A 25,490-nucleotide genomic window follows, 5' to 3' on the forward strand; every position below is an offset into this window, starting at 1 on the left:
GGGGGTGGCAGGGCCGCCGCCTTCCCCTGGGCCGCAGGCACCGCCTGCCGCGCGGGGAGGCGGCTGCCCCGCGGCGCCGGGCACGTTGGGGCTCCCTGCGGGGCGAAGCGCAACGCTGGGCCCGAGCGGGTCAGGCCGCGGCCTCCGCTTGCGGCCCGCTGCTCTCCGCAGGCTCCCTGCTGCGGCTCCTGGTTTAACGCTGAAACGCGACAAGCTCGGGGCTAGTCGGGGGCTAGTCGGGGTTTTAACAGCACCAGGTCTGGGGGGGGGGGAGCAGAGGGGGGGACTCGCAGCTGCGTGGACAAGCGGGACGCGGCTCGGGGCTGCGGCTCCTGCGGAGCCCTTGATCTGTAACCCCGGTTCTTCAGGTGCGCTGGAAAGCTCGTCGGAAGGCTCCTCGGCGCGCTGCCTCGTTCCTGGTTTCAGGACTCGCCTGGAAGAGTCTCTCTGCGGCCTCCCTCGGTGAGTTCTCCCTCCGGCATCCAAGGAGGCATCCTGGTGCCTCGTCCTACAGCGATCTGTTTTTCAGCCTTGCCTAACTCTCAGTGGGAACGTTTCTTGGGTTCTTGGTCCCTGTTGGACAGCGAGGCTGTTTGTGAGCAGGGTGTTTTTGGTGTCAGGATACGGTGCTCCTGGAGGAATCGGCTTGCTGAGGCACGTGGGCCGTTCAGATGTGACTGGAGTTTCAGCGTGATGGAGTGAGGCTCAGAAAAGCCCAGCACTGGGGACCTGCAGGGGTGGCTCGGTTGTTTTGAGAGTATTAATGAAGTATTAGTGAAGCGCAGCTTTGGCGACTGCCTGCAGCCTTTCTGTGGTGGAACTGTATCAGCCACAGGCTGTTTCGGGCAGTGGGTGGTCTCCTAGGGGAAGGAGGGGTCGCTGCACCCCCTTGGTGAAGCGTTGGTGAGCTTCTGCCTACCCAAACTATTGGGCACCTGTGTGAATTGCTCCAGATTTTCTGGGCAGTCAGGTTGTGGCACCCTGAGATCTGTTTTTCTGGCTGCCCTTTTCCCACCCACTGCCTCCCTTGTAACACAGGAAATGAAAGGAGCCAGGGATGTTTTTTAGGGGTATCCAGATGTTGTTCAGTGGGGTATTGAATCTCAGCACGACTCCCGAAACAGGCTTTCTGTTGATTTTCTGTAATGAAACAGCCAGTGGTGATTTTGGACCCCAACGTGCAAGCTTCTGTCTCCATCTCTGATAGCTAAGCGTTGCGTGTCAGGTCCTGTAATCTCAGCACGTGATTCATCCTTGCATCAGAGAAGAATCCCACGTGTTAAGGTGGGGTGTCTTTTTGTTGTCCTCCTCCACTGCCTTCCTTGTCATTGTGATAGAGGATCTGGCTGCATCTCCGCTCCTACTCTGAAATACCCGCATCAGTCTCTGCCTACCTTCCAGTGCTGAGCGCAGCTCTCATTTACCTCCTGTTCAAGGCTGCTGCTGCAGGATATGCTCTCGACTCATTAGACAGAATGTGTAAGCTGGCTTTGTTCCTGAGGGGCTGTTCATGGACACAGGCCCAACTCCTAGGGAACAGATGTCCCAAATACAAACGCCAGCACCACAGTTGGCTCTACCTGGCCCCCTTTGTTTTCAGAGAGTCAAAAGAGAAAATAGGTCTCAGAGACTGGCAGGTGGTGAGGAGCTGGTGTCTGAGGGAAAATGCATGGGGAATGGTGTTAAAAGGAGATTATTAGTCTATCGCATTGCGATCTGCACAGAGTAGCAAGGGGAAAGCATGCGCGTGGACTAAAGTCACCCGGATAGATTCGTGGTACAGTAAATTGCACTTTGAGTGTCACTTAGGCTTCAGGAGTCAGGGACACACTGTCCAGTTCCACACCCTCTCTTTTTTCCTGTTCTGTCTCCATTCTCTTCTTCCCCTTCCTATTAAACACACTCATCCTGCGTGCCGAACTAGTGCTGTTATTGGAATCCTGGAAGCAAGGAGCGTTTCAGCCCTCGGCTGGAAGAGGAGCAAGCTCGGTCCCTCTTGACCTGCAGCGTTTGCTCTTGTGACCTTGTTTCCTAACCCCTGATTTTGCCCTAGAGCTTCTGCGATAGGTGTGATCCCAGCTCTGTGTGCCAGCCTGCATGACACTGGGCCCTAAGGGTGATCCCAGGGTTACTTGCCATTTAAGCTAAGAGTATGGAGGGATGGAGCAAACAGCCAAGACCAGTTGAATTGAGACTAGCCCTTTATTTTGTTTCGGATGATTTGCTCTAGTTACCACAGCTTATCACAGCTGTGGGATTTCCAGTGCTTTTTGCAGAGGTTGGCTCATGAAGGCATGAGGCTAGTTTTGCTTCGGCTCTGTGTGTGGCGGCAGCCTTCTGGCCAGGGCCCCAGGCACAGCAGCAATGTGATCTGTGAAGAAAAGGGAGTGCTTGAAAGTCAGATATAGCTCAGGTTCAGGTTTTGGCTGGGCTGTGAAGAACACCTGACAAAGCTGTGTCCATTTGTGCGTTTTGTAGTTTCCTTAACTACGATAACAAAAACAAGCCACAAAAATGAAGTCACGGTTCTCCCAGGCTCTGAAAGATCTCCGGCTGCTTTACTGGGAGGATAAGTAACATTTTTACCATTTGATTAGCTGGGACAAAGAGCACGAAGAGTTGAATCGATGGTCCTTAAACTTATCGGGCTACTCTGGGAAAGAGGTAGGGCTGGAGCTGTGTTTCATGACTCCCAGGCCGGGATTAAGCTGTGGTCCCGAAGAGAAAGTGAGCACCCAGTCAAGAAAGAAAATGCTTTGAGCCAGCCTGGCTCAGACTGGATGAATAAGGAATGCTGAAGTATTTTGGTTACTCTGGCAACTGCGGTACACCTCTTTTGTAGCTGGGCTAATTTCAGGTGAGCAGGGAATAGAAATCTAGGGTTCATGTAGCCCTGTGGCTAGGAGCAGCATCACTGCTTCCCTAGCCAGTTCTGCAGTCTTGCGTGGGGTTAAGAAGTCAGAGGAGTTGCACATATATATCCCTTTACCTGTATTTGACAGGATTGAGTTCACAGTCTGCCTGCACCTCTAAAATGCCATAGCCTGCAAAGGCCCTAAATAGTGTCTTTCTCCTGGCATCTTCAGGGCAGTCAGATATTTGTGTTTTTGACCTTTAGTGTTCTAACACACAGGTAAAGAAGATGCTTTCCTGGGTGCAATTTAACCAGTGTGGCTGAGCCAGCTATCAGGTCACTATTGAAAAGGGCTACTTCTGTTCTCTTTTCCTTCCTCCCCTGTATTCACAGGCAAACGCACCCACTGTTGTCCTTGTGCTTGCTCCAGTGCTTCTGTGATCCCCCGTGGATGCAGCAGCCAGGTTATGTTTAAACAGAAGGTCAAACAGGCAGAAAATTAACCCACCAAAAGAAGTGAATTGTTTCCTGCAGGTGCAGTGAGTTGAATCAGCTCTACACAGGATCATCTGAGCTGCAGAGCTGTCACAAGAAATGAAGCAGAGGGATGGGAATGGCAGCGGGAGAGCATGGAGATGGTCAGCACATCCCCTTTTGGCAGACGTGAGCCATTAGGTTCTCTCGCCTGTGTCGTCTGCATGCGCCTTTGGTTGGCACGGCCAAGAAACAGGAGCAGAGCAGCAGCTTGGGAAGTCTGTGCTGATCGTTGGTAGTTGAAGGCTTGGCTGCTTCATCTTAGGACTGAGAGACTGATGCTAAGGGCTCGTATCCCACAAAGATGAGTTCTCTGTAGATACCTAGATAGGCAAAATACTATTGTAATGAGGTTGTCTGATCTTGCAAGATCCAAATCCAGAGGCAATGTGACTTGCAAATCAGGGAGTGGGTGTAATTTGCAAATTCCATGCGGCAGGGCCAGGTGCTGTTGGGACATGAGATGTGACTTGTGCTAAGGTTTAAGTCAGCCCTCCATCCCCCGCCTCCCGTCAACTTGCCTTTCCTCCTTCAATCCCCCGCATTAATTGCCTGCTCTGTTACAGGTCTCGCTTTCAGTCTGTCATTTTGTGTGTAAATTACTGGGTTTGAAAGTGAGTTCAGATCAAGATCAGATGTGAATTTCAAGGCCAGTACCTATTCTAGAGTAATTTCGTGGTGAACACTTTTTTTCTACAGTAAGAGAACCTGTCCTGGCTTAGTTGGATCCATTAAAAAGGAGACCAAATAATACCAAAACAATGTCCTCTTACCTCAGACTGAGAGTCTGTTCTGAACTTTAGAAACAGCTTTTCCAGAGTAACTGGGTACAGACAAGCCACTGAACTTGCTTACTGATGTGCAATAGTCACCATTGCTTACCTTGCCTCTTGTGTGCGGGAGATGAATAACAGCTTTTTGCTAATGGGTCTCACATCAACAAGGGTGATTTAGCAAGGAAGACTGCAGTGCATTAGTTGCTATGACACAGGCTCACTCATCCTTGTACCGATCGTTTATTGGCTTATAAATTAAACTGAAGATGCTGTTTCCCTTCAGTGCTAGGATGCTGAGGATCCTGAAAGGGTTTTTTCCCATGCAGCTGTCTCTGAAATCTTTAAATTACTGACTTGGGAGTAAGGGCATGCCGGTTCTAGCCCCAGCTCATTAACTGAGCAGTAGTTACTCTAGCCAATCTGTCCTGGCTCCCGTCAAAATTATGGCGTGATCCTAATACGGGGTCAAGCTCCTGTGGCATCTGCCAGAAGTTTACCAGCAGTCTCGGCCTGTTGATGCAGAATCAGTGGTTTTGAATCCTCATTTTCTGAGCAGGGAGCAAGTCCCCCAAGTTTGTTGTCCAAAAGATCTCGGTCAGCATCACAAGGACATAGATGCTGGCCGCTCGCGTGTTGGAGGGCAGTGTATTCCTTCCTTGTCAGAGGGAGGAGAGAGAGACAGCAGGAACCAGTGTGAGCTAGACCAGACAGCCAATAACGGGGTATGCCAGAAAGCAGCTGGGACAGGGATTTGTGGATCTGTGTTGGTCTCCGTTGGTCTGCTTTGAAAAGTTATTAAGAAACGAACAAGATGTTTTCAGAAACAGCTAACTCCCCCTTCTCCCTGAGATCTGAGAGACCAGCTGGGCTCTTTTTGTCTCAGGACTCTTCCCTAGAAATGAAGCATCTGCCCCTACAGTCTTGGGGTGAAGTGTTTTGTCTTGGGTCCTTTTGAGGTTCAACCCCAGCCTGCTCAAACATGGTGACTTCACTGGCACATCTCTCGCTCATGATACAGCAGAGGGACTTGGCTGCATGGGGTGGGGGATTCGGGTTACATTGGGCGGGTTGTGTGTGAAGCATCATAGTTATTTGGAAAGAGCCCGTGGTGCAAGATAATTCAAATCTAAGGCTAAAATGTGTCAGATGATGTCAAACTACCTTGTATTTGCTGTGGGTTAAAAGCACACAGGGCAGTTATAACAGCTTGGCTCCTGCTTGCCTATCTGTATTAGATGTTTCTGTATGGGAGAGCAAAGCCAGGAAAGATTTTCTGTACTGAAAATATAGGTATTTTAGTGACCATGGACACTTCAGGTTCAACTCTGGTAAGAACACTGGTTAGTCATACAGTGGGGATGGTGCTGCTGTTAAGGGCCTTCACCCCACAGAGTCCAGTTTTGGCTGATTTCCTACAGGATGTTTCTGTAGCTGGGTGTGAGCTCTTTCTAATGAAGGTCAGAAGTCTAAATGTGTATTAAATGTTGCTTTTCAATGGCTCAATGAGCCCTATTCATTTCTGTTCTCAGTGATGTTTGGTTTCAGTTGCAGAAGCCAAGTGACAGCAGAATGTGTGAAGGGCCATCCAAGATTTCTGGACCCATTCCTCCAGACCCTACACTCTTTCCAGATTATTACAAACGTCCTTTCTCAGGTGAGTCCTTGAGTGCTTATAATGTATCTGCTTTTTTTGGACTTTGACATGAGACAGCATACCCATTTTCACAGAATCACAGAATGGTTGAGGTTGGAAGGGACCTCTGGAGATCAACTAGTCCAGCCCTCCTGCTCCAGCAGGGTCACATAGAGCATGTTGCCCAGGACCCTGTCCAGACGGCTTTTGTATATCTCCAAGGAAGGAGACTCCACAACCTCTCTGGGCAACCTGTTCCAGTGCTCAGTCACCCTCACAGCAAAGAAGTTATTCCTTATGTTCAGACAGAACTTCCTGTGCTTCATTTTGTGCCCATTGCCTCCCATCCTATTGCTTGGCATGAGTGAAAATATTCTGGCCCCATCCTCTTTATATTCTCCCTTCAGATATTTAAAGGTATTGATAAGATTCCCCCGCCTTTCCTCTCCAGGCTGAACAGTCCCGGCTCTCTCAGCCTTTCCTCTTGTGAGAGATGCTCTAGTCCTTTAATCATCTTAGTAGCCCTTTGCTGGACTCAAAGGTTTTATGTCCTTACTCTTTGGTGTGCTCAGCAGTCTTGGTCTCCACTCGTACTGGTGCAGGTATTTCTCCTGCCTCACTGATGATGATCCTAAAGGTGTTCTGTACACCTGAAAGATGGGAAAAGATAAGGTACAGGTGGGGAGGTGCCTTGTGTATTGTTTATAGCTGCAGGTGAAGAAAAGCATGAGGTAAAGTCATTCTTGATAACCTGCTTCTGTTTCTTTCTCTTTAGCTCGAGGGAGGCTGGAAGGGAATGCACAGAAGCTGGATTTTACCTTTGGCTCCCTGGACCCAATTCCTAACCCATATCCCACTTTGGGCAGTGCCCGCCAGGTCCAGCCAGCCCCTCGCATTCGTCCCACTGGAAGGGACATTCTGGAAAAAGGGCAAAAGGGAACAGTCAGTCTCTTACTGCAGCTTGAAGGGATCTCCCTTGACAGGGGCCTGCCAGTGAAGAGTAAGTACAGCTGAATCATGGTTGCTGACGTGGTTCATGCTCAGGACCAGGGATGAAACGTCAGGGGTTTGGGTGGATTCCTCTGCTCTGCTGCCCCAGATGTGGGAGAACCTGAGTGTCACAGGGCTGATCACTACATCTCCTGCGTTTGGTCTGCCTGTGTGTGGGCTGGCAGTGATGTCCCTGGGCCACTGCCCATCCTGGAGTGGTTGCTGCTGTGGCCTCCCTGACTCCAATCTGGCCTAGGTCTGCAGTTGGAAGATGGGCTGTGAAAAAGACACTGTTTAATTTGGACTGAGGACTAGTCATGGATTAGAGACTATTTAGAGATGCTGGAAATAAATCCAGCCCTTCTAATTTGCTGCCTCTGAATATAACCAGTATCATTTTAGTCAAACTTATATTAGGATTTCACTTGATCCATCTTTATAGAGCATGTTTAACCTGGAGAATTCATTGCTACTGAGGCCAGGATTCAGGAAAACAGTCTAAGTACGTGGATAATGAGAACAGTGGAGGGAAGTACAAAGTGCAAAAGACACTCCCTTCCCTAGGGAAGTCACCCAGAGTAAGTAGGGAGGTCCAAAAAAGAAGAGAGGAAGCCGAGTACTGGCTGTCACTTAAGTTGCCTCATATGCTGGTGCTGACCCTGGCCCTATCTGTCACCAGTGTGGTGAATGTCAGCTGATGGCTGCCACAACTGCTGTGCCAAAGCAGGAGGGGAATGGAAGAGGGTCTGGTTGTGTCAGCTCTCTTCCCTGTCTTGGGGGGCCCAAGGAGGGATCACTTTTGTTGCTCGATTCAAAACCAAAAAAATATGCTCCAAATTTTTGGTGATGTCTCCTGGAAAAACAGCTGGCCCTGAACCTGAAACCAAGAACAGCGCTGGTTCAAGACTCTGTGGTTGCTGTTAACCAGCATTCCCTTCCGTGCCCAACAGACCTGTTGATCTTCTCCGTGGCATCTGAGACAGGGACAGCTGGACGCCTTTCTTTTCTTGTGAAGCAGAGCTGGTTTTGTTAGGTTCAGAAACATGAACATTGGCCTAGCTCTCGAGAGTATGACAAGGGCAGACATGGTTGGTCTGGCAAAGTCCAAAATGGGACAAGTGGGCCATGTTCCTTAAGAATGAGGGAGTCTGCCAACACCAGGAATGCACATAGACCTGTGCTGACACTCATCCAGGCACTCTGGGGTCTTAGTCCATGGCAGAGTGGAGTCACTCCAGGAATGTGCATGTAGCATGGGAGGAAAGCCCGCAACAGATTGTCGAGTCTGCAGGAGAGGGGAGAGCTTGAGGTTTCTGTGGGTAATTGAACTCGCTCTGATGATGGAGCTGTCAACTCTGGTGCTCCAAGAGTCTGTGTCTGTTGGCAGTGTCTGAGGGGTGAAGGCTTTGTCTCCCCTTGCTGTGCAGGGAAAGAGTCCAAGGACCATGAGAAGGAAAATGTGAGGCGAATAAAGGAGATTCAGAAGAAATGCAAAGAGAAGGAGCAAGCTCGTGAGCACAGCCAGCCCAAGCCTGTGAAGGCTCTGTGGAAATCCCAGAAATATGACAATGTGGAGTCAAAGGTGAAGGCCAAACTTCAGGTCAGTACCCACTGAGCTCTTAACTCTTCAGGCCCAGGGGTGCAGGTCAGCCGATGGGTCTGTGGGGCACTGGAGACGGGAGAGCCCCAGACCCCATGGGTTTGGGGCAACTCAGTGCTGAAGCAGGGAGGGCAGATGTGATAGTGGGACTGTATGCTGAGCAAGAACATGTGGCGTGGATCCAGAGAGCAACTGCTGTAATAATCCCTGTCCTGTCTGGCCAAATAAAGCCCTCACATAAGGGAAGCAGAGAAGAGAAAAATCCCATCACGCCCCTGTGGCTGCAGGCTCCCACTTGGCCATTCTATTGCAGGGATCTAAAGGCGCTTCCTGGGGGAATGCGGTGCAGCCTGCACAGCATGTGCAATGTCTTGAGGTGTATCCAGCTTTTCAACTTTACGGTGTTTGGGGCAACTCTTGTCTGGAGTTCATGCCAAAAGGCTGTGGTATTCTGCCCCACAGATCATGGTCCTCACCATTTCTGCATGGAATTGGGACAGAAAAGGAGAGGTAGGCCTTCAGGCTGCTGGCCACTGAACTCCAGTCCACCTGTTACGAGCCTGTAGACCCTCAGGGGTCCTGAGGGCCCTGTATCTCCAGATTCTTCTTCAAGCAGTTGTCCCGGTGAACATTCACTGTGCAGTGGGTGCATACAAACATCTACCCAGGCAATCAAGGTGGAGGCCTCGTAGCTCTAGCACAACCTGTAAGGGTGTGTGTACTTCTCATCTTTTGTACATGTGCTTGTGGGAGAAGGGATGTGGGTCATGCCTTGTTTTCTAAGTCTTTCCCAAGCTTTCTGTGCTGAAACATTTATGGCTCATGTTCTGCACACCTGCCTGGCTTTGCGAAGGTTTTGTTTTTCTTTGGTTGCTTTCTTTTTCTTTCTCTGAATAATCTTTTCTCCCTGGTGGCTTCCCTGAGCCTAACAGTGTTCAAGTAGTTCCTCTGTCAGAGGGCCTTGCAAAATGTATGAGGTGGGCTGTCTTGGGTAGAAGGGTACCTGTTTGTACGGATTGTACAGCTAAGGCCCACAGGGAGAGATAAGAAAAGTTCCACTGCTATCTTTGGGTGTATCCATTTTGGGTGGATCCATTTTGAGTGGATCATCAGTTTGGAGCTGGGAGGCCTCTGTCATTCAGGTGACCTTTGCCTTCAGTCGTCCTCTTCCTTCAGCCAAAAGAAGTAGACATTGTGGCTCCTAGTGTTATAGGTGGTCTGCTCCCTGCCGCACAGCTGAGGGCAAGAGTGCTGTGCCCACCATCAGCCCTAGAGACCTCCTGGCGGTTCGTGGGGGCTCCCTTCCAGCTTCAGCCTCTCATGAGAGATGCCTGCTGAGGAAGGGGAGGTGCAGACCTGCCACTTCAGCTGTTAAGCAGCTGGCTCTCAGGAGTAACCTCTCACTGTTGGATCCTGCATTCCCCTTTGCTTCAGGTTTGTCAGCTGCTCAGGAAAGGGCTTTGTTCCTCTGCAAGTCCCCAGTACTCCTTCATGGTCTCCTTCTCTGTTCTGTCTTTGGCACCAACTGCTCTGTGTGGAAAGGAGCCACACAGTGAGCTGTCGCTTGTGCAGATGGTAGGTGCAAACTGGGTGATCTTCATTTATGCAAACCTTTCCTTGGTGCTCAGTAAGTGAGCTGGAAGCTTCACCAAGTCCCTCTTCATCTCCAGTCTGTAGCCCTTGGACCAACTTTTGACACTAAAAGTGTTATATGTATTGACAACAATTGCAAAAACTGGCAAGATGATTTCCAAGCCAGTAGTTCCAAATACTGCATCCCTTCTTTCCAGTCTGCCACCAACCCACTCTGTGACATCCATGACCCTTTCATGTAGAAAGGAGCAAAGCCACATGTGCTTTAGGAACACAAGCCTACACTCTTGTTTGACAAATCCTTTAGGTTAGAGGAAGATTGAGATATTTTTTTCTTCTGTTCTGGGGAGAAGGGGATGGTCTATTTGCAGACAGTTTCTGCACGTTGTTACTAGTGCTCTGCAGATTCCTCCAGAGGGAGGTGGCAGAAGGCCCTGGTGCTGACTCATGTCACTTTAACTGTTACTGCTGCCCTCCTAGAGCTAGTGCGTTCCCTCTGAAGGATCTCCATCTTCTGTGGAGCTTCTGCTGAGAGATTTAAGTTGATTCTGTTAGGTCTTGATGTCTTGTGTGGGGTTTCTTTTCTCTCATCTGTCCTTGTGGCTGTTAATTGTAGCAGCTTCTTTGAAAAGGGCTTTGACAGTGTCTTGGTGCTCTCACGAAGGGAGATGGGGCACACTGTGCTCTGCTAGCACACTCCTACTTAAGATCACAAATTTATTTGACTTCTAATCGACCACACTAGTTAGAGGAACTTCTCATTAACTTGTCGGCAAGATCTGAGTCTCCTGGCGTCTCTTGAAGAAAGACTTTGAAGTATGATCAGGCTAGGCAGTGCTGAGGCATCGCATACAGTAGCAGCCTGGTCCTCTTTACACCAGCGTTGCTGATGTTACTGTTCTATCTCCCCCTTCAGTCTTCAGGACTACCAAGTAACCAGGCAACAAGGAATCTGCCTTAAGTGGACTGCAGTTCTTTGGTGACAGAGCAGTTGAGACTTTGGGTGTCTGTAAAGATCTGGAGGATACCCGTTAGTCCCTTTAACTTCCAGAAGTAGAGCAGTGTCCTAGTGGTATTTGTCATAAGGCCACCCACTTGCCACAGCATTAACTTCCAATTTTCAGAGTTTGTTTGGGGGCTATTTAACAGGGAGTCTGCAACAAGACTGACTGAGACCTCAACCAGTGTTGCACTGTGCTGATGCTAATCACTGCTGTTGAAGATGCCTTTGAGATACAATTCCAGCCTCCCCAAACCACCAGACTCTCTCACTCTCTTCTCCTGTTTTGAGCTGGGCATCTTTCTGTCTAGAATAGGATAAGCACAGATTTGGGGTGCTGAATAGAGTGAACCTTGAGGACAGCATCTAATCTGTGCGTCTGCCAGCTTCGTGCCTGCATATGCCATTTCATTAAAGTTTGCTATAGCAGGTCTCTGTAGCATGTCTCAGATTTATGAAGGAGGGGTGGCTTCTACTGAAAGTTCAAATTCTATAGCATTGCCAACTAGGGAGACTGGTATGTGTCTCTCGACTTTCAGAACACTTACTTCACACTGCCATTTACCCTTTTCACCCTCTGCTTTTTAAGGAGTCATGATCACTGTCAGTTTGGATTGTCCCACCACTGAGATTGTCCCTAGCACTGGTAGGTGAGTCTCTTGGATCATCTGGTGTTGCTGTCTTTCCATGCCTAAAGGATTAGTCAGTAAAAAGGGACTCTCTGGAACAATGTCAATGCTTTGCATCCATGTGATCTGCATGCTTGTTTTTTCTTTTTTTTTCTTTCCTTTTTTTTTTTTTTAGTGTTACTTCACGAAGCTCAGTTGACAGGTCCAGATTTGATGCTGTTGGCGGTCTGCTTTGGCCTTTGCTGGCTATGATTTGTGTATGGATTGCCTTCCCCCAAGAACTTCTGCCAAATAGTGGCAGAAAGGACATGCTGTCATCTGTCTGCTGGAAACTTGTGGCTGAGCTTGTGGTTGACCACCCAAACTTTGTTGAATGGGTTTCTCTTTACTCCAGCATCCCTCCAGTAGCATGTCTTTTCTCGCTTTTCCCAGGAAAGCTCCCCACCTCCAAATCCAGAGGCTTTGAAATTCCTGAGGGCATATTCTCGATGTGGCTCTGGGATCAAGCCATGCAGGCCACTGTCTCCAAGCCTTGCCAGAATGAAAGCAGAGGCAGACACAGAGGCTCCAGAGGCACCAGGTGCCGAAGCCAAGGTGAGTTGCATGCTGACTGCATGCTCCTGGGTTTTCTGACACTTGCCTGTTGCTCCTGCTTTGTACTCTTCATGTGTTCCTTCAAAAGTACTGGGTCGGATGCACTGCATGAGCAGGGAGATCTGTAAATACTGTTTCTGGCTGGAAGGAAGGAACAGGACCTTGACCACAGGAGTGGTGAGACAGGGGTTCAAGGATTGCTAATACTATGCTCTGGCTTCTTCCTTGCTCATGTTTAAAGAGAGACTGAAATTTCCTTTGAAAATCCCACCTCCTCGCTTTAGAAGTGCAAGCGATCTCACATCTGCTTTTCCTAGGGCTTTTCAGGGTACTGAGATGGGGTTGGTTGAGGAAATGTCCATCCTACTGTAGTACACCTGCAGTTCGGTGTCTTGTACAGGTCCCTGACTATTTGCTTTGTCCCCTGGGGGGCAGCTGCACGAGTGCGTCTGCCCAGCCAGCCCCCACTGCCTCCCTCTCTCTCCTTTCAGATCCAGGTGGAGGGCAAGAGCATTGACTTCATTAAACACAATGCCCGCAACGCCAAGCGGGCCCCGTTGCGGCGTTCCCAGTCATTGCAAACCCTGGCTGAGCTGCTGGAACAGAAGCACCGGGAGCAGGAAGAGTACAACACCAAACAAAAGGGCCACGTACCACAGTAGTATGTATATCCCAATTTGGTCCACGAGGCTTCCTGTAACAAGCCTGACTCTTCCCCTTGTCCGCCAGCTTCTGCATAGATAGAAACGGGAATGAGCGTAGGAGTGTCTCTTGCCATATGCTAGCAGCGCAATTTGCTGTAGCCTGGGGAATATATACAATCCCTGCTGGTTTGCTGACTTAACGAGCATCCCATGGCCAGCGTGACTGAGCTTGGAAAGAATTTGGTCTCCTCCTCCTTTGCTTGTTGCTGTATGTTGATGCTAGCATGTGGATGCTCTGTGAGTTCTGAGAAATGTGCTCCTGCCTGATTGTAAACTCAGATTGTTGCTCCATGCAACATAGCTTCAGTATGAAAAGGTGCTTTCAGAGAGGCAGATAGCTTGCTTTGCCTCGCAAGTGTTCATCCTGCCTTGCGCTTGGAGTCTAAGGAACAGCAAACTGTTAATTTGCTGCGTTTTGGGGTTCCAAGTACAAAAATGGTTCTGTGGCCCCTAGCAGCTTCTGGGTGACACTGTCCTAAGACTGACCACTGTTTCAGTTCTTTGGCTCTCTGCTGCGTCTGCCATTCCTTGTCAGCATTCCTGGCTGTAAGCCACGAGTTCATTCCATCATTTGCCCATAGATGCTTTTGAGAGGGCTCGGTGGCCTGGACTGGAAGCAGGGAGCAGAAGCTCTTGCCTCCAAGGAGTCCAAATCCAGCCTAAGTCTGTGTGGGCTAAGTATAAGGGTGTTTCCCTTTTTGGCAAGGGCATGTGCTGGCAGGGTGGGTGGAGTATGGTCTGTGCATGCTGACAACACTGATCTCTGTGTCCTCAGACAGCAACATGGGGACTGGGAGGCTTTGGAGGGCCCAGTTTCTAGCCTCTGTCTGTTTTCCCTGGGCTGTCCTGCCCTGGGTGACCCTTCCTTCCAAATATGCCAAAATGTGCTCTTGTTCTGCCTTGCCAGCCTGTTGGAGAGGAAGGAGCTGTGGCGCAGACAGTTGGAGGAGCAGCAGCGAAACCTGCCAGATCCTGACACACCGCCTGGTCATACCATGATGCCCGAGGGCCAGCGGCTGGAGACCCTCAGCAATCTGAAGCAGAGTAAGAGGAAAAGAAATAGGAATTCTAGCTCAGAAAAATAAGAGATCCTAGCCAGGATTAGGGAGAGCAAAGTTCTGGGGCACAGGTTTTCCACCTAATTTTCTTCCCCCTGATGAGTTGTCCAGAATAAGACATGTAGTTGAGATGTTGCATGAATAGCCACCCTTGAACCGTGTGTTCTGTGTGTATGCAGAAAGAATGATCCCTTCCAGCTTGGTAGGGCTTGCAAGTTACAGGACCGTCAGGGGTGGGCTTGGCCCAATGATGTTAGGGTTTCTCTTAAAATCATAGATTTAGGTTGTAAGGACCTTCAGATGTCTCTAGTCCAACCCTTGCTCAAAGCAGAGCTACTGCAAAGTTAGAGCAGGTCTCTCTGGGCCTGATCCAGCTGTGTTTTGAATCCAAAGATGGATGTTCTTTCTAGGTCCTTGTTCCACTGCTTCCAAGTTCATAGTGTTTGGACAAAAATGACTTTATTTGCTCTTCCACTTACGCAGCTTTCCTTTTTTGCAGGCCAAGAGCAGCTGGTGAAGGACCTGGTGATGCTTCCAGTGCGTGCAGACACCCTGAGCATTCAGAAGAGGCGGATGGAGCTAGAGAGAAAACTATCCCAGATAGAGGAGGCCCTCAAAATTTTTTCCAGGCCCAAGGTCTTCATCAAACTAGACTCCTGAGCCATTGGGGGTTGGGTGTGTTGTGCTGCTTTGTGTGAACATCCTTCATTGCTGGAGAAGGGCTGATAGTCAGTCTGGGAGGGAGGAAGGCAAGTTCAGGACCCTGGGCCCATGCAGGTCTCATGTGCAGTTGGCATCTCTTGCTCACCCTCCAAGGTTGTGTCTCGTCCAGGGGAGAGGAAGGGAGATGAGTTAATTTACTATCTCTGTGCAGTATGGAGAACAGTTGTTTCTGTACTGCTTGACTTCTCACAGAGGTCTGCTCTGTGCTCTTGATCCACCAGATGGATCTCATCACCTCTTATTTCCCTTTTTCTGGAAATGGTAGGAGGTCTCCCATGCTGCTGCCTCTGGGCTTGGTGCTCCTTGTGCCCCTTTTTCTCCTTAACTAGTCCTTGGGCATGGCTCATTCCTGCACCTGCACACTTGGCTGCACTTAGAGGCAGCCTGACCAGCTGCAGCCACAAAAAAACTTGTGCTGCATGTCTGCCATGCATGCCCTGGGCCTCAGCGCTGACCTATCCTGAGCACACAGGTGGTGCCTGTACACCCTCTGACCTGCTGGATGTGTTCAGCAGCTAAGGAACAGCTCAAGGGAAAGGGGCAGAGCACTCCAGTCCTTCCCTCCCAGGAAAGAGCTGGGGCGGCAGCAGGGGCATCTGTCAGTAGCCAACCCAGCAGGGTGTCTGCAGAAACCTTCATTGTCCATGGGGCAGGATGTGCTCCAATAAAACATCTTGTTTCTCTCCTTTGGTGTGTACAGCAACTTGCAGCTCTGAGCAGGCTCAGCAGGGCCTGAAGAGTGGTGGTGGTGGCGGTGGGCCAGTGGAAACCAGAAGCGAGGGGAGAGCTGTCGGTCCCCCCACATGGGGGCTGTGGGCTGTATGTGATGGCAGCAGACTCTGCAAGCCTGAAGGAGCCAGTGAGGTTAGGTATCGGAATGCTGGGATGTTGGGATGCATTGGTGGACTTGTGAGTGGAGAAGCCAAACATGAGCAGAAATCCAGCCGGATCCCAGTCTTCAGGTATGCAGAGCACAGCAGGGCAGGTGTCATTGTGCAGGTGAGCTCACTGCCTGCTTACCGTCAGGTGCCATAGGTGGACCTGTGCAGGCCTTTGCAATGATCCTGCTGCATGAACCTTGGAAGGATTTAGGCTAGAAGGGATCTCTGGAGAGTCCTAGTCCATCTCCTGCTCAGAGCAGGGCCAGCTCCACAGCTAGATCAGACTGCTCAGGGCCTTGTCCAGCTGAGTATGAAAAATCTCTGAGGATGGTGATGCCACCACCTCTCTGGGCCTCAGTCCCAGGATTGCACCACTCTCATGGGGAAGACTTTTTTTCCTGAAGTCCCATCAGAATTTCCCTTGTTGCAACTTGTGCCAGTTGCCTCTTGTCCTTTCACTGCATGGGGAGGGGGCGAACGCTGCGCACAGTATCCAGATGCAGCTGCATGAGTGCCGAGTGGAGGGAAATAATCACTTCCCTTGACCTGCTCGTAGTGCTCTTGCAGTGCAGCCCAGGTGCAGTTGGCCTTCACCACCATGAGGGCACACTGCTGGTTCATAGACAGCTTGACATCTACCAGCACTCCTGGGTATTTTTGCAGATCTGTTCCACAGCCAGTTGTCCCAGTGTGTCCTTTTGCATGGACTTATTCCATCCCCGGGGCAGGGTTTTGTATTTCCCTCTGCTGAACTTCATGAGGTCCTGGTTGGCCTTTTTTCCAGGTAGTTGAGGTTCCTTTGAGAGGCAGCCCTGTCCTACAGCACACAGCAATTAATTGTTTTCTGCAGACGTGGTGGTGGTGCACTCGGTGCTCTTGTCCCAGTCTTTGGTGAAGCTGTTGAACAGGATCTGCCCTAGTATGGACTTCAGTTGAGGCCTGCTTGTTTGAGACTGTGGCTCAAACTGGCCAAGGAGAAAGAGGGAAATCCTCCTTTTCTGTAAGGATGGGGGACAAGCCAGGTGCTGGCCACTTTGCTATTGCTCTTCAGTACTTTTCTGGACACTGCTGGGCTCAGTGGTGGGATCTAGAGCAGCTCTGTACCATCCCAAGCAGTCTCAGTCCAGGGCTGTTGCAGACCAGTCTAGCTCTGCCCACAGCCTCTTTGTGGGCCGATGCTCTGAGGTGCCCGATGCTCTGCGGTGCCCTGGGACATCGAGGAAGGATGCTGCTGCCAAGGGCAGCTGAAGCTTTCTGTGCTTGGAAGCTGGAGAAGGCACGATGCCAAACTGGAAGAACTGTCCCCAGCTCCTTCGGGGCTATCCTCACGGCAAGCAGACCACAGTGAGACTGAGCTGTGCTGGATTAGAGCTGTGGTTAGAGCAGCCCCAGCCCTGCTCCTGGGCAGCCTGAGGGCCATGCAAACCAGCTCACGTGGACCTCCCTGCCCTAACCAAGTCTGGCTTAACCAGCTTTGCTGTCTGGTTTGCTCTCTTGCCCGTCTGGGGCCTGGTTCATTGTGCTGTGAGCACCCCCCCCGTAACAGCTTGGCTGGCTGTCACAGACTCGGAAACCCTCAGCTGCCCTGCGTGGGGGGACTGGGGCATGTAGAGCTGCTCTGAGCCTCAGCCCTCCATTGCTCTTCTAAGATCCTGCATGCTCCAGGTAAGACTGGGACCTGGGCTGCTCTCCAGACATATTATCAAAAATGAGAATCAGTGTAGTCCCTTCAGGCCCTGAGAGTTGCAGGTCTTCCATGTCCCATGCTCTAAGTCCCACCATGTGCCATTGGCAGTAGCACCCGCAAAGAGACCTTCAGCAGGGAGAACCAGCCCAGTAGGATCATCCTCGCTAAATGAATACAGCGGCTTCCTTTCCAGCTGCTGGCGAAGTTTCAGGTACCCTGGTGCAGGGGAGCCAAGGGGTTCACGGAGGGAGCCCAAAGGTAGTGTTGGGTGAAGGCTACACTGCCACGATAGCCGAGGAGGGCTGTGGGCCAGCCATCCAGACTCCCATGTACCTGGAGGGGATGCTGCATTTGAGCACCCAGGCCTCATTCAGCTGGCCCCACTGCCTCCGTGCTGCATGTGCTGGCCTTTCCAGGGTGCAGGCCAAGTTTGGACTGTGCCATTGTGTGCCTTTCGGTCATCCCTGCCTTGGGACAAGGAGCTGCGTGTGGCTGCTGGAATCGATTCAGTTCCTGATGGTTAGCCAAGGTGAACAGGACCTGTTCCTCTTGCTGGCGGAAATGGTCTGGCTCTCCCTCCACCAGCATCGGCCTGGGCAGGATGTGGTGAGTAACACGGCTGCCTCAGGCAGCCCTATGCCTCAGTGCTGGTCCCCACAAGTGTTGCCGCCACCTCAACGCCAGGTCATGGGGAGTGGGAGGCTTTCTGAGCAGCTATCCCCATCTTTCCCTCTTGCCTAGAGGCCTTCAAGCCTGAGAAGGTTGGGTTGGGATTGCAGTGTGTGTGGGTAGACTGGGAGGTAGTGGATGCAGCATCTGGGGAAAGCCAGATCCTCAGGGACATTGCAGCCAGTTGTGCTTCCACCTGAGCTGTAGCTGATGGGGCTGCTCAGCCTCTACTGGTATGAGCCAAGCCAGGCTGAAGGACCATGGGGGTGTCCAGCCATCATCTGGCCAGGCCTGCTTCCAGCTTGGATGAGGAACAAGGTGTGAGACAGAGAAGCCAACACTGCTATGAGTCTGACTGGTCCCTGGAAGCTCTTGCTCTGTGGGAGTATTACTCCAACCCACGTAGCATCCTCCTTTTAGGCAGAGAGATGCTTGGAGGAGCAGTCACAGCAGCTCCTCTGTTGTCCTTGGGCTGGACTAGGCTGGCAGCAAAGCTGCAGCTACAGCCTGGCAACGGCCCACACCAGATGCCACTGACCATTAACATGAGACTTAGGCACAAGGTGCTGGGAGAGAGATTGAGGGTGCTGGGGTGCTATGCAGACCCCAGGTGAGCAGGAGGGATGGCTATGGCCCTCCACACTTGGAGCTGGAGGAGGAGGCTGGAGATGCACCATCCCTAGCAGGGTTTACGGGTGCCCACTGCCAGCCTGGGTGCTCCCCAGCTCCCTGCAGACATCCCATTGCCTCTCCCTGCCAGGTGGCCACTGCAAACTCAGCACATTGTCCCCGCTGCAAGGTGGGAATGGGCCAGATGAGGCTCACCACGCTGGGTAGCATGCCAGGCTTGCTGCCCAGGACAGCCTGGGCACACACCATGGGATGGAGAAGAGATGTGTCCCAGCATCCTCCCAAACCCCTGCTCCTCCTTGCAATGGGCCTCCCTGGAGCATCTCACTGGGGTCACCTAGAGCAGCAGCAAAGCCTGGCAGCTCCCATGCTGTGGTCGCAGCTCCCAGGCATTGCCTTGCACGTGTAGGGCCACGTGATCCTCCAGCGAGGCTGCGGGATGGCCAGGGTCCCTAGCTGCTATCCCCCACCTGGGGACCTACATGGCCCTTACTCCCAGAGGACCTGTGCTGGGTACACAGAGGCTCGTACCGGACCCGACGTGCTCCCAGGGGACAGACCATGGGCCAGGCCTGCCCTGTCCCATAGGGACACCTCCCTGTCGAGAGGGAGGACAGCAAGTAGCCGTGGCCCCATTAGCCCCAGGGCAGCTGGGCTCCATGGGGCCTGACACCTGCGGTGAAGTGAAGCACGGACAAGTGGGAGAGCTTTCTAGAAAAGGTTTTACTGTCCATTGCAATATATTAAATGATGATGCATATTTCAATAAAACAATAAAAAACAAAAAAACAAAAAAACCCCAACTTGTTTGGAAGAAGAAGGGGAGGGAGGCCTGGGGGTGTGGGTGGGCAGTGCCTGGTGCAAGCAGGAACTGCAGCGGGGCTCCCCGTGCGCATGGGTGCTGGGAGAGGGCAGGAGGGGCAGCCCCGCTCTGCACCCTCCCCAGCGGCCCCTCTCCTCGCCCCGGCGCCCACGAACAGTCCGGCGGCGAGGAAACCCGGCCGGCCGCGGGGCCCGGCCCGTAACACTGCTGCGAAGGGTCTCGGGGGAGCAGGACCCCGCGGCTATAGGGTGAGGAGGGTGCCGTCCTCCCGCCCGCTGCCCCGGCCGGGGCTGCCGTCGTGGCTGCCGAGCGACTGCAGGGAGCCCTGCGAGCTGTGCGGGGACAGGCTCCGCTGGAGGGGTCTGTCGGCGGGGCCCCCATTGGGGCAGCCGCTGGGGACGTAGTGGGGCGTGCTGTCGCTCTCGATGACCAGGTCGCCCTCCTCGTCGCTCTCGGCCGTGCTGTAGTTGCTCAAGTACTGCGAGGCCGGGCTGGGTGTCTGCTGGCTGGGGGTGCTGTCCGTGGACATGCCCGAGCTGCCCGAGGCCTTGCTGCTGCGGATGACGTTGTTGCGCTGGTTGGCCGGCTTGACGGTGATGATGAGGTTGTGGCTGTTGGCCACCATCATGTCCGTCACCTGGTCCAGGGACTTGCCGGCCACGTCGATGCCGTTGACCTCCAGGATCTCGTCGCTCACGGCCAACAGCCCCGTGCTCTCCGCCAAGCCACCCTTCACCAGGCGGGAGATGAAGATGCCGGGCACCTTCTCGACGCCCTGCGGGGCCACGCGCACGCTGACGCCGTCGCGGATGTAGAAGCCCAGCGGCTTGTCGGAGCCGTGCTTGTGGAGCCGGACGCGGCGGTGGGTCTCGGGCAGGATGTCCACGTCGATGATGGACGAGATCTGCCGGAAGTCCTGGGGCATGCCGATGAGGAGGTGAGGCTTGGCCCGGTAGTGCGCAGGACGCAGCAGCCCCTTCTTCTTTCGCTGCAAGGAGTTGGAGGCGAAGACGCTGGCGTCGGACTCTGCTGCAGAGAGCAAGGGGGGATGCGGGGTCAGGCAGTGCTCAGCCAGCCGGTGCCTCCTGCCCCAGCGATCACCCGGTGACTCAGGGAACCAGGTCCTTTGGCCTCGGCTATTACAGGACCCAGTGGGAGAAGTGCCCTGCTCCCAGGTCTCACGGGTCTGTCTTCTCTAGAGCATCACCCTGGCTTTTCCTGCAGCAGGTCTCTGCTGGGGCAGGTGTCTAGCACGGATCTACCCTGCTGAGGCTCTGGGCCCATCTCCTGGGATTACCCAGCATACATGAGGCCAGGATTAGTGGGATCCAGCCAGTGATTCAGCCTTAATCACACTTTAAGCCAAACTCTGCGGCTTAACGCTGGAGCTGCCAGCCCTGATGGCCCCGGAGTCACAGCAGTGCCCCAGTCTGGGTTAGCAGAAAGGGAACCCAGCACCAGCTGCCCCCACACAAGGAGGGTGCAGGCACTTTCGGGGCCCTCCCAGCGGGGCGAATCCACCCCACCACGCTGATGCCGGGCACACGCCGTTAGCCCGTCCTGCCCGCGGAGGTGCCAGCTCTGCAGAGGCAGTTCGGCTCGGTCTCGCTGCAAGGGGAGCCGCTGCGCCCACCCTGCGGGGTGCGAGGAGCCGAAGGCAGCGAGGGGCAGCGGTGCCCCCGCACAGCCCCCCTCCGAGCGGCCCCTGTCCCGGCTCACAGCCCTGGCACCCCAGGCCCATCCCCGACGGCAGCGGTGCAGTGCCCTGGGATCATAGGTCGCCTGGCTGCACCGTGAGAGGAGGAGGAGGAGGAAGGTCGGACAAGCTCGTGCCACTTGCCAGGGGCTTGCGTGCTGTAATGCCAAATTGCTCCCCAGGGCTGAGTCACCCTGAGGGTGAGTCAGGCCGCGTGAGTGGGGGATCTGCCGGCCTCGGAGGACCCGCAGCAGCGTTTGTGGGAAGGGACCGCCAGGGTCCCCCTTGGCGCCTCCCCTCCGGCAGCCCCACGGGGGACCCGGCTCCGCCACCTCCCACCTAGGCCCCGGCCATCTGGGAGCATCCTCTGGTCCCTCTCTGGTTTCTGCACGTCCCTTTTGACGTGGGGGGGCCCAAAACTGGAGGTGGCATTGCCGGCAAGTCCCCCACGGGGACTACCAGCCTCCCTCGATCTGCTGGCCACGCTCCTCCGAATCGCCTGGCGCGCAGACTGCTTCATGAGAGCAACTGCTGGCTCGGGCTCAGCCTGGCACCACCGGCACCCCCAGCTCCTTTCCAGCAGCACCCAGGGGTGCCCAGCCTGTGCCGATGGGTTATCCTGCCATCCAGCACAGTCCCGAAACAACCCCCAACACCGGTAAAAGGATGGTGACAGTAACGGAGAGCCTGGCCCCGGTGCCACGGCGAGGGGGAAGCAGCAGCTCCCCCGTGCCACCGAGGCGCAGCATCCGCCCCGGATGTGCCCCCCCGGCAGCACCCGGAGCCCACTCCGGCCGGATGGGTGCCGAGACCCCCACGAAGCCCAGAGGCAGCAGGGTTTCTCCCAGGACGAGCCAGCCTGCCAGGGCTCCTGGGTTATAAATATCTCCCTGCAATACTCCCTTGCCTATTTTTAGCTCGGGGAAGGGCGGTCGAGGCTTTCCCACAGCTATTGCAGCGAGCGGTTCCGCTCCCTGGGGTCGAGCCGAGGGGTGCGGAGCGGCTGGGCCAGGCAGGTCGGCGCCCCGTGGCCAAGGCCGGCCCCAGCGACGCCGCGAGGTCGGCCCCATCCTGCTAGCGGTGCGGGGCTTTCCCTGCCCTTCCCCGGGGAGAGCCAGCGGCACGGCAGCCACAGGCGCCCCGAGGCCAGAGGAGCCGAGTCCCCTTTCCCGCGTACCCCACCGGACTGGCCACAAGCACCCTGCGAGCCCAGCGGGACCCGCGGGGACTTCGCCGCCTCCGTGCGAGAGTCCAGTCCAGCTAAGGAGGCATCCAAAGGGGCGACGGCAGAGAAACGGAGCTTGTAACATTTGCTCTTCGACTCCTTCTGCAGCGCCGGCTGCGTCTTGCTGCTCTGGAGCCCACCGACACGTCCGTGCGTGCACGCGTACACGCACACGCGTGTGCACGCACACCCGCACGCCCCGTGCCCAGCCCGGCGCGTGAACGAGGCCCTGCAGCCGCATCCCCAGCCGCCCCGGACTGGTTTGACTACAGCCCAGCCCTGGGGTGACCTGGATCCATTTTAAATCAGACGTGATTCACCCAGGGATGGCTCGTGGCCATCTCCGAACGCCTCCCGCCGCGGTGCCCCCTCTCCCGGCCTCTGCCGGGGCGAGCGGAGCCTTCCTCGTCCTCCTCATCCCGCTGCCCGCGGTGCGGGGCAGAGGCCGCCCGCTCTTGCGCCGCGCCAGCTCGGCGCGGTCGCCCACACGCCCCTCGCGGGCTTTTCCCAGCAGCGAACGAGGCGGCTCTGGGAACAAGGCAGCCGGCGTGAGCCCACGTCCCAGCCCCAAGCCAATTCCCCACGCTGGAGCCCAGGTCCGGCTCCGGCTCTGGGAAAAGCCAGCTGCAGGCCTGCACCAAAAGCCACCCGAGCCAGGGACGAGGGAACGCCGCTCGGCCACCCGGATGCCAGGGAGATCTGGGCACGCCGGCCTGGCCGGCTCCGCGACCTTGGGCAAGTCGTTTACCTCTCGCTACACCTCCGCTTTCCCTCGTCCGAGAAGAGGAGCGACAGACGCATCGCGCGCAGCCTGGATTCCCTCCAGTGCCAGGGAGACGCTGCTGCTGGCGGCAGCTCCCGGAGCAGGTCACGGGCTCCGGCCTCCCCTCCCTGCCTTCAGCCTGGATCCTCTCTGCCATCTCCCCACGTCCCCAAGCCATGCAGGTACCTTTCCCGGATGGAAAGGCCTCCTGGTCCCCATTTAGCCACGGAGGAACGAAATGCAAGGCGAGTGCTTCCCGCATCACCCCCATGCGGGAGGAAAAACCCGGCTCAGCAGCACAGTGGCCGGAGATGCCGCTAGGACCCAGCAAGGCATCACCGCTCGCCCAGGGGCTCCGTCCAGACGTTAGCTGGAAACCCCAGGCTGCTGCGGGCGCCGTGCCGTTGAAGCCAGGGCTTTCCGAGCAGGCCGCAGCTTCGCGGACTTTCGCCGGATGCTTAAAAAGCCTCGGCGCTAATAAACTGGGCAGAAGGGCGTCTCGCGGGCCGGCCTCATCTCCACCGCCCCGATGAAGGTGAGACGTACCCGAGGCGTTTGTCACTAGAAGCCTTTCATCTTTGTAGCGCCAGCAGCCCTTCCTAGGGATGTCGCTACCGCGGCTATTCCGCGCTCCAGAAGGAGGAAGCTGCTCTCCGAGGACAAGCCTCTGCGGTCAGGACAAGCCCCTGGGCTGCCGGGGCAGAGACGGGCCTCCTCCCTCTGGAGACGAGGGGAAAAAAAAAGGAATCAGCTGCATCTGGCAACCCTGAGAGCCCTGCCAAAACGATCGCTTCCGTGGCCTTAGGGGAGGGAGCTGGATCGGGATCCCAGCGGCGGCAGGCACAAGAGCATGCTGTGTTTTTACGGAGCCCACGCAAGCCTGGCTGGAAATGCGACTTCAAAGCAGCGAATCCTGAGGATTCCCTCTCTCCAGCCGGGGAATTGCAGCACGGGCTGTGCGCAGCCTCCCGCCGGGGCAGAGCAGCCCCTCTTGGCGGCCCTTCGTGGTGGGGAAGATCCACCACGTCGCCCAGCGCTCGCCCCTCGCTTGCCCTCATGCCCTTCTGGCGACATCTCCGCTGGAGCCGTCCGCCGAAGAGCGTGGCCGGAGAGTACGCGTCAGGTGGGCCCAACCTCTGGCAAGGCAGGAGACCGTCACGCGGCGCACCCTCAACTCGGTGGAGGCAACAGCGCAGCCCGACCGCGGGACCGGAGGTACCACGGGATGTTGGCTCAACCCGCTCGCCTTCTCCCTGGAGGACATCCTGGCTCCGTAGGGGAGCACCGGCTCCAGCACCCTTCTCCGGCCCCGGCGGCTTGCACTCACCTTTTTTCTGGATGATGACCCTGAGGAGGGGGTTGGCGGAGGACAGGGCCTTGTGGTAGTTGTCATCGTTGTTGATGGGCAGCAAGTCGCCGTGGACATCCGTGTAGCCCAGCAGCACGTCCACGTGGGGGATCTGGTGCACGGTCTGCAGCAGGCGGTAGAAGTCCTGGAAGCTGCCCACGCTGGAGCGTTTCATGGCAAAGCGGCGAAACTCGGCGTCGAACTGCGGAGGAGAAGAAGGGTCAGGCGCGGGGCAGGGCTCGCTCCCGGCCCACGGGACAGACCCACGGCAGAGCTCCTCCGCAAGCTGGTAGGGAGAAGGGCCAACGCCGGAGCACCCTTGCTGCAGAGACCCCTTCCTTCTGCAGAAATCCTGAGCTTCAACCCCTTCTTCTTCCCCTCCTTGCTCCCAAAACCTTCCTCCCTGTCTCGTTCACTGCTCGGCCGGCACCAAATGCCCAAATCTTTTCAGCGCTGGGGCAGCTCTAGCGATAAGGGTAGCGGGCATCAGCGCCCCACGCGCAGCCCGTCTGCCAGGCCTGGCCTCCGAGAAGAGAAGGAGAAGCAGCTCTACATTTTCCTCTTTGAACCCCGAAGGGACAAGGCGGAGGTCTGCTCACGCGGGCGAGGAAGGAGGAGCGGCGGGACTGTCCAGACGTACCCGTAGCCACGGCTGCCAGGCTGACCAGCGCTAGAAGCACCCACGTTTTGGTGTAACTCACTACAAGTCGGCCCAAGAGGGGACACCGAACCCAACCGATGAGAGGGGACGGCAAACCTGGCCCGTACAAGAACACCCTGGGCGCGCAGCTCGCTCATCCCGGCGCGGGCGCCCAACGCCCTCCGCCGAGCGAGGAAACACTAATCCCATTTGCGACCGGAAGGCATTGACGGTGCAAAAAAAGAGGAATTAAAACGGGGACGGAGCAGGACCGTCCCTAGCTGACGGCCTCAGCCAGCACGGGGGGCGGCACCGTGACACCGGGGCTCCCTGCCCTGTGACACGGGCGCTTCTGTAGCGCCTCTTGAGCGACTTCGTTAATTATTGGAGGAGTTGGATGCGACGAAAGAGGAGCCGGCTGAGAACTGGCTCCCAAATCC

The 25,490-nt window shown here is 54.9% G+C and overlaps 2 protein-coding genes across 4 annotated transcripts; one reads left to right on the plus strand and one right to left on the minus strand.

Annotated features, from left to right (window-relative positions):
* Positions 1–318: 318 nt before the first annotated feature.
* On the plus strand, positions 319–15,360 carry ENKD1 (enkurin domain containing 1). Of its 3 annotated transcripts, XM_026064225.1 has the most exons (9): positions 319–462; positions 3,389–3,517; positions 5,710–5,818; positions 6,573–6,797; positions 8,215–8,387; positions 12,042–12,203; positions 12,695–12,864; positions 13,815–13,951; positions 14,465–15,360. In XM_026064225.1, exons 2-9 carry the CDS (start codon positions 3,449–3,451, stop codon positions 14,623–14,625), a joined length of 1,206 nt encoding a protein of 401 aa, XP_025920010.1. In that variant the 5' UTR covers positions 319–462; positions 3,389–3,448; the 3' UTR covers positions 14,626–15,360. The 3 variants fall into 3 exon arrangements, with proteins under 3 accessions (XP_025920010.1, XP_025920027.1, XP_025920020.1); XM_026064242.1 differs by lacking the exon at positions 3,389–3,517; XM_026064235.1 differs by lacking the exon at positions 319–462 and having other exon boundaries at positions 3,417–3,492.
* A 3,906-nt stretch (positions 15,361–19,266) lies between these two features.
* Positions 19,267–25,208, minus strand: LOC112965413 (partitioning defective 6 homolog alpha-like). Its single transcript, XM_026064373.1, has 3 exons — positions 25,179–25,208; positions 24,390–24,696; positions 19,267–20,407 (listed from the first exon to the last, which is right to left on the minus strand). Exons 1-3 carry the CDS (start codon positions 25,206–25,208, stop codon positions 19,620–19,622), a joined length of 1,125 nt encoding a protein of 374 aa, XP_025920158.1. The 3' UTR covers positions 19,267–19,619.
* Between the last annotated feature and the right edge of the window lie 282 nt (positions 25,209–25,490).

The sequence above is a fragment of the Apteryx rowi genome, unplaced genomic scaffold, assembly GCF_003343035.1.
Source record: "Apteryx rowi isolate R43461 unplaced genomic scaffold, aptRow1 scaffold_1014, whole genome shotgun sequence".
NCBI classification, from domain to species: domain Eukaryota; kingdom Metazoa; phylum Chordata; class Aves; order Apterygiformes; family Apterygidae; genus Apteryx; species Apteryx rowi.

What these genes read in the sequence shown, in the direction of transcription:
- ENKD1 (XM_026064225.1), top strand. Translation starts at nt 3,449, where the DNA reads ATGAAGCAGAGGGATGGGAATGGCAGCGGGAGAGCATGGAGATGGTCA. An exon ending in CACCAGGTGCCGAAGCCAAG is followed by an intron (nt 12,204 to 12,694) that starts GTGAGTTGCATG and finishes CTCTCCTTTCAG; the next exon opens with ATCCAGGTGGAGGGCAAGAG. An exon ending in CCTCAGCAATCTGAAGCAGA is followed by an intron (nt 13,952 to 14,464) that starts GTAAGAGGAAAA and finishes CCTTTTTTGCAG; the next exon opens with GCCAAGAGCAGCTGGTGAAG.
- LOC112965413 (XM_026064373.1), bottom strand. Translation starts at nt 25,208, where the DNA reads ATGAGCGAGCTGCGCGCCCAGGGTGTTCTT. An exon ending in TGCGCGCCCAGGGTGTTCTT is followed by an intron (nt 24,697 to 25,178) that starts GTACGGGCCAGG and finishes TCTCCCTACCAG; the next exon opens with CTTGCGGAGGAGCTCTGCCG. An exon ending in GGTCATCATCCAGAAAAAAG is followed by an intron (nt 20,408 to 24,389) that starts GTGAGTGCAAGC and finishes TGCTCTCTGCAG; the next exon opens with CAGAGTCCGACGCCAGCGTC.